The sequence below is a fragment of the Pterocles gutturalis genome, unplaced genomic scaffold, assembly GCF_000699245.1.
Source record: "Pterocles gutturalis isolate BGI_N339 unplaced genomic scaffold, ASM69924v1 scaffold32431, whole genome shotgun sequence".
Lineage (NCBI taxonomy): Eukaryota > Metazoa > Chordata > Aves > Pterocliformes > Pteroclidae > Pterocles > Pterocles gutturalis.
The window spans coordinates 12561-18597 of NW_010106475.1; the positions used below are offsets into that span (position 1 = coordinate 12561).

General features: G+C 40.6%; 1 protein-coding gene across 1 annotated transcript; it reads right to left on the reverse strand.

Annotated features, from left to right (window-relative positions):
* Window positions 1–1331: 1331 nt before the first annotated feature.
* On the reverse strand, window positions 1332–3731 carry LOC104472221 (thiamine transporter 2-like; the record flags this gene model as incomplete). Its single annotated transcript, XM_010087802.1, has 3 exons — window positions 1332–1454; window positions 2245–2386; window positions 3539–3731. Coding segments are annotated over 3 exons (458 nt in total), but the record flags the coding sequence as incomplete, so codon positions are not given.
* Window positions 3732–6037: the final 2306 nt, after the last annotated feature.

A 6037-nucleotide genomic window follows, 5' to 3' on the forward strand; every position in this document is an offset into this window, starting at 1 on the left:
TACAAAATTAATTCTTCACCCATGCTTAGAATTTTTTTTGTCTTGGAAATCTCTGCAGTTTTTCATGTAATTGCTCCTGCAACTGGCATAGTTGCCAAAAGGCTATACTTCCACTAGCTTTTCAGCATCCTCTTCTGCTTTAGCATCAAAGCACTTCACTTGGTAACTTTAGCCCTCTTATACAGAAATTAATTTGGAGACCTTCTAGATTAATACTTTTGATCCTAATATGTCAGCTCTTGTATGTGTAAGAAGATGCTGTAAGAGGTACATCCGGAGTTCTACAAGGCAGATGTCTGGGTACTGCAGTTAAAAGTTATTTAATGGATGCAAACTCCCCAGTTCTGTGTTAAAACAAATGCTGAGGCAAGAAATTAATTGGAAAAGGACCAGATTTAGTTGGAGTTCCTGAAAGAAACTATAAATATGATGCCAGTATTCTGCTCTCTTGAAGGGAAAGCTTACTGGGACATAAAGGCAAGCTCAAGTGGCTTTTAAAAGTGTGCTTTTAAAGGAATTAATGTTTTTTACTTTCTTGTGAGCTGAATTGGAGGGCCATCAGTTACTTCTGACTCTTAGCAACTCTGTAAGTTGTGGTAAAGGAACACAGTGGAATTTGCTGCTGTCTGATATAGTTGACTCCAAAGTGGACATTATTGAACACAGTTGAAAGAACATTCCCCCATTAGCTTTAGTTACATCTAAACTTTTAGTTGTATTATTTAAGTCAGGCTGCCTTGTATAGAAATGGGAGTGCCTCCCCATGGCTTAAAAATAAGAAGTTAGTTTAGGAGTGTGTTTGCCTCCAAAGATAAGTGTGTATGGGTCATGACAGTTGTCGGACATAATGAATGCATCTGCTTATCAAGACAGACACAAGGGAAGGTTAGTGTGTTGTGTTTGTACATCTTCAACAAACTCACAGTGAAGCTGTCAGTGCATCAGCAGCAGTTTCTGTGTGTAATGACATGTTTTCCTTACTGTCAAGTAAAACATCAAAGGTTGTGTTCTGTAAGCTCTTCTGTTGTGAGGTTCAGGCATCTGTATGCACTTGCTGCTTGTGCTCATTGAGCATTAATAGAAGTTTTGGTGTTGGATCAGTAAATTTGAGTATAAATAGAAGACTGAGGGTTGTTTGGTATTAAACTACTCGTGAAGAAAATGAACAAAATGCATCATTCTGTTGACAAAGCTTTTTATGCTGTAGGCTAACGAACAGCCCGTTTCACCATTGACCACTTGTGTTTGATTGAGCTTCATGTTTCTCCTAATTCATTGTTCAGATGATGCTGTCTTCTGCACTGTTGCTTGCAACCGTTCTTTTTTGTCTGTTAATGATCAATGCTTTCACCAGCCACACTGGTATGTCTGCATTTGATGGAGGTAATGGTGTATATGCTTCTGATCAGAAAAATTCCAGCTATGACTGTAAAGTAGCTGCCATAAATGAGAAACTGGGAAATGGAGATGGGAAAGAAGAATGAAGAAGAGTCAAAAATGCCTTTACTGTTAGTTAATAACTTAAGGGGTGTCTCTCCACTGCTGCCTTCCCTGTCACCCATATCCTAGAAGGATCCCATCCTGGCTGCTTGACTTCTTACTGTAGGAAGTCTGCGGCTGTAAAAGGAGGGGGAGAGAATACTCTGTTACGTGCTTCCCCTCCCCACCTCGGTAAGGGAGGAGGACAGCTGCCCTGTACTTTCTGGCTCTTTGCTGAAAAGATGAAAGCTGGAGACTTGGACCTCATTCAATATATAAGTTTAAAGTTTAGATTTACAAATTTAATAGGGAATAATGAGATCAGTTAATTTTCAGAATTACATTAATTAAAGGTGCATCCAGTGAGACTATAATTTAGAATTATTCTAGTAGTAGACCCATAGATTGTCTTTCAGATTGCTTCCTGCTTCTGTTCAGGGTATTCTGGCAATAAGTCTTTAAATAAAAAAAAAAAACCAAACAAACAAAACCCCCAAAAAACAAACCCTGAGTAATAGGTCATGGTCTTTCCCTTCTGCTCTATGAAAATATTATTAAAATTATTGCAGAAATTAAAAATTGGTATGACTAGAGGAGAAGTAGGTTGTAGCAGCTACTGTCAGTTCACTTAAAGTGAACCTGTTTTTCAAGTAAGTGTCCTAAACTAGTATATCACCTAGTATCTTCCCAAGGCTAATCTTGGAGTAGAACCTTCTTTTGAAGGAGGCTAGGGGAGCTGAGAGCACTGTGGGTAAGGTGTCTTACCTGGGTGCTGATATCCAGGCCCAGACCTTTTGAATCTACTACAACAACAGTTAAAATTGTCTGAATTAGCAGTGCAACGAAGTTGTTGAAGCCAAACATCAAAGCATAACGCTCCATGCTTAGATTGACAGCAATCTGAAACCTGAAAATGAATGTACAGGTTCACTATGGAGAACAAGGACGTTGTATGGGAAGAAGCTTGGGAAGAACCTGCAGTTTGATGTGGCTGGCAGTAAACCCCATGCAGCCACTTGCTCACCCTCCTGCCTCCCAGGCATGGGGGACAGAATTAAAGGGGTTGAGATAAGAACAATTTAGTTACTAAACAACAATAAAATTGGAAATGATAATAAAGATTAATGTATACAAATGTGTGATACACAGTGATCACATCTGATGACCAAGGCTCAGCATGTTCTTGGGTAACAATCCCAGAGCAGAGAAAATCCCAGAAAAGAGATGAGCCTGAGCATCTGCGGGAGTGGGAGACGATCCTGAAGGGGGTGGATGGACTTCCAGACAGAGCCTTGTCTATGTACTGGGCATGTTGTGCATGATCTGGAACAGACCATTGGCCAATTTGGGTCTCAGTCCTAAACCTGAGATTTTGGACTAGCCTAGGTTTGAATCCTTGGCTAGTAACTGGGGCTGTGCTCCCTCCTAGCTTCTCCTGCCCCTGCAGACACTGGCACAGCAGAGAACCTGAAAAGTCCTCAACTGTCCTGGCAGCAGCTCTAAACATCAGTGTGTGATCAGCCGCCTTCTCAGCACAAATCCAAACACAGCCTCACACCAGCTACTATGAAGAAAGTTAACTCTGTCCCAGATGAAACCGGGGATTGTGGGTTCTTCAAAGGATGAAGCCTCTTCAGTCCTTGGCTGTTAAGCTTGAACATCCTCATTTTGGCAGAAATACTTTTTTTTTTTTTTTCCTGGCTTTGGCACTTCTGTGGAGCCTACTTCTCCTTTACTTATTTGAGTGGATATTTTTGCTAAATAAAGACCTCTAAATGATCAAATGAACATACAGAGAATACTTGTACATAGATCATTGAACAGCTAAATGCAGAATAAGGTAGTTTCAGACTTGGAGTAACCTATTGTGATGGTTGGGTCATATAATTTTAAACATTGTTTTATATAAGCTAGAAATAATAGGTGCTGCTGTCATGACCTATTTAAAAATCTTATTTCTAGGGAAACTGTGTTTCTAGGAAAACTTTAAGTAAAACTTTGATAAACTTTAAAATGTGACATTAAATAAATTTAATTAGAAGTTATGCGTTATACTTACGTTGCTATTGTTATAAGGAGCATATAGCATGCTTTAAATGCAAGGTAACCAGCATAAGATGCCCAGATGTTGTCAGAAAAGTGCATAAGAAACAGAGAGCCAGCATCCATTGCAGAGAAAATTCCCAAAGCCAGTTCTCCAGAAAGATCCCAGTTTATTTTGACATATCCAACGGCCATGGATGTTGCTGAACCTAAAAATGTAACAGTAATAGTTAAAATTCTGAAACATTATCATCCTTCTAGAGCCATTGCACAACTGTGTAAAAATGGGTCATGCCAGGAGCTTCTGGAACTGTTATGACTGGAAGGGGCTTTGATAATGGTGTGGGTTATATTTTCTATTAGTGGTGTGGGAGTCTTCTGTTTGGGTTTTTTTCTCCTTGCTTACAGATCCTTCACAGACTGAAGTACTCTGAGAAAGTGCCTGATGCTCAGGCTGTAGGCAGCAGTGTTCAGTCTGTTGTTACTCCATTTTTTGACAACCGTGAGCAAAGAGAAGAACAATCCCACCAAGAATTTTCTGCCAAAATATGCGTGATGGAGTTTAATTCCTTCATGTAAAGATCTTTATTAATTGAAAGTCTGTTGCAGTCCTTCATGCTTTATTTTTTTATCAAAGTGTCTTTTCAGTTTCTGGTGAAAAATCTTATGAACTGCATTTGTCAATTCCTTATTGACCATCGCATATAGTAAAAATCCTTACTTCAGTGTAGTGTGGTGTAACAAACTCCAGTGCCTTGATTTTTATTTTTCTGTCTGCAGTAATGATAAGGTTTAATTTTCTCCCCCTCTCAGTTCTGGAGAAATACCTTCTGCTGTTGTAAGACAGTATCCAGCTATGGTTTTCACGTGCTTCTTTAGCACAGAGGCTCCTGTAGGTTCAGGAAAGCTCTTTGAAACACAATATGCTGCGGTTAGTAGCTCAAATGCAAAGAGAAGTCTGTTGCAGGCAGGTCATACGGCAGTGAGTTATCAGCGTCCAGAGAGGAGCAGTTGCCCAGATGTTTCCAGGCAGGCTAGCACACTGCTGCAACATTGGACTTCATTTGCTGGTTGCATGTGCTGTTCATCCGAATTCAGAAGTCAGAGCAGGCCTGCTCCTCTGGTCCATTACTGCTGTAACCAGCAGTGCCTAGTGCTGCGAGTGCTTTCTGTGCTCGTGTCAAGTGGCAGAGGGTGTAAAAGCAAGAAAGCCCTTGGGAATGCTGCTTAAACCAGTGGTCTGAGAAGTTTTGGAGTAGCTTCAGTAGAATGCATTTTCATGGTGATTGCAGGGAGGATGAGTAAACTGACAGTTCCCTGTAGAAACGTGAGATAAGGCTCCTGGTACGAAGGAGGAGATATAGCTGTGTAAATGTGAGCTTGAAAATGAGGCTCCACTGGTACTGCACAGCTATTTAAATGAAGTTGACTTTACCCAAGTGCTATCTGCTGTGAGACCGAAGAGGAATGTTATTTGGATGCACCAAGTAAGTGTGAAGAGAATCAGAATGGCTGAGGTTGGAAGAGCCATCTGGAGATCCCCCAGCCCTGCTGCAAGCAGGGTTAGCTAGAGCCAGCTCCTCAGGATGGTGTCTAGGTTTTGAACATCTCCAAGGATGGAGAGTCCAGACCTCTGGCTAACCTGTTCCAGTGTTAAATCCCACTTACAGTACACATGTACTTACATGTGTAAGTGGAACTTTGTTTAAATTTGTGCCTCTTGGCCGGTCACTGGGCACCACTAGGAAGAGTCTGGCTCAGTCCTCTTTACTCCTCCCCTTCAAGTGTTTATGCACAGTAACAAGATCTCTTGTTTTCTCAAGGCTAAACAATTACATGCTCTCTGTCCTCCTTATACCACCCCAAGTGTTTATGCACTTTGATATGCCTTGCTTTCTCAAGGTTAAACAGTTCCAGCTCTCTCAGCCTCTCCCTGTATGTCACATCCAGAGGCAAACTCCTTGATCAGGATACACATGCAGTCACAGAATATTTGTTCAGGAGCATTAATCCTGAAATTCTTTATTCCATTGTCTAAACAGACTGTCTAGAGCAGTGTACCTAGTAATACATTCTTTTAATTCTTAAACCACCTAGCTTAAGGTGTATTTGAGGGAGGAATAGGCAAGGTGTCATTGCACAGGGTTTTTGAATGGCTTACTTGAGGTTAAATTTGTGGTTTAAACAGAGCTGTGAACTTCAAATGTTAAAATGCTTTGTGGAATGAAGGTTGCCTAAGAAGGAAAAGCTTATATCTATATATTTTTTTAAGATTATTTCTGAAGGCTGCTGATAAAGTTGTGCAGTAAAACATGCTTTGCACACTTTGTTTGGATGTTATATATTAGGGGATGTTGCTGTTGACTGTGGTCCTCATACAAAATAAATAGAAAGGCACCAAAGATATTGCAGACATTGCTGAAGAATGCTGTCAGCACAGGGTGGGTCAGAAGTAGTTGCTAATGATCTTTTACTTACCTAAAAAGGTTGCTATTGCTTCAACAGCTCCGTTGTA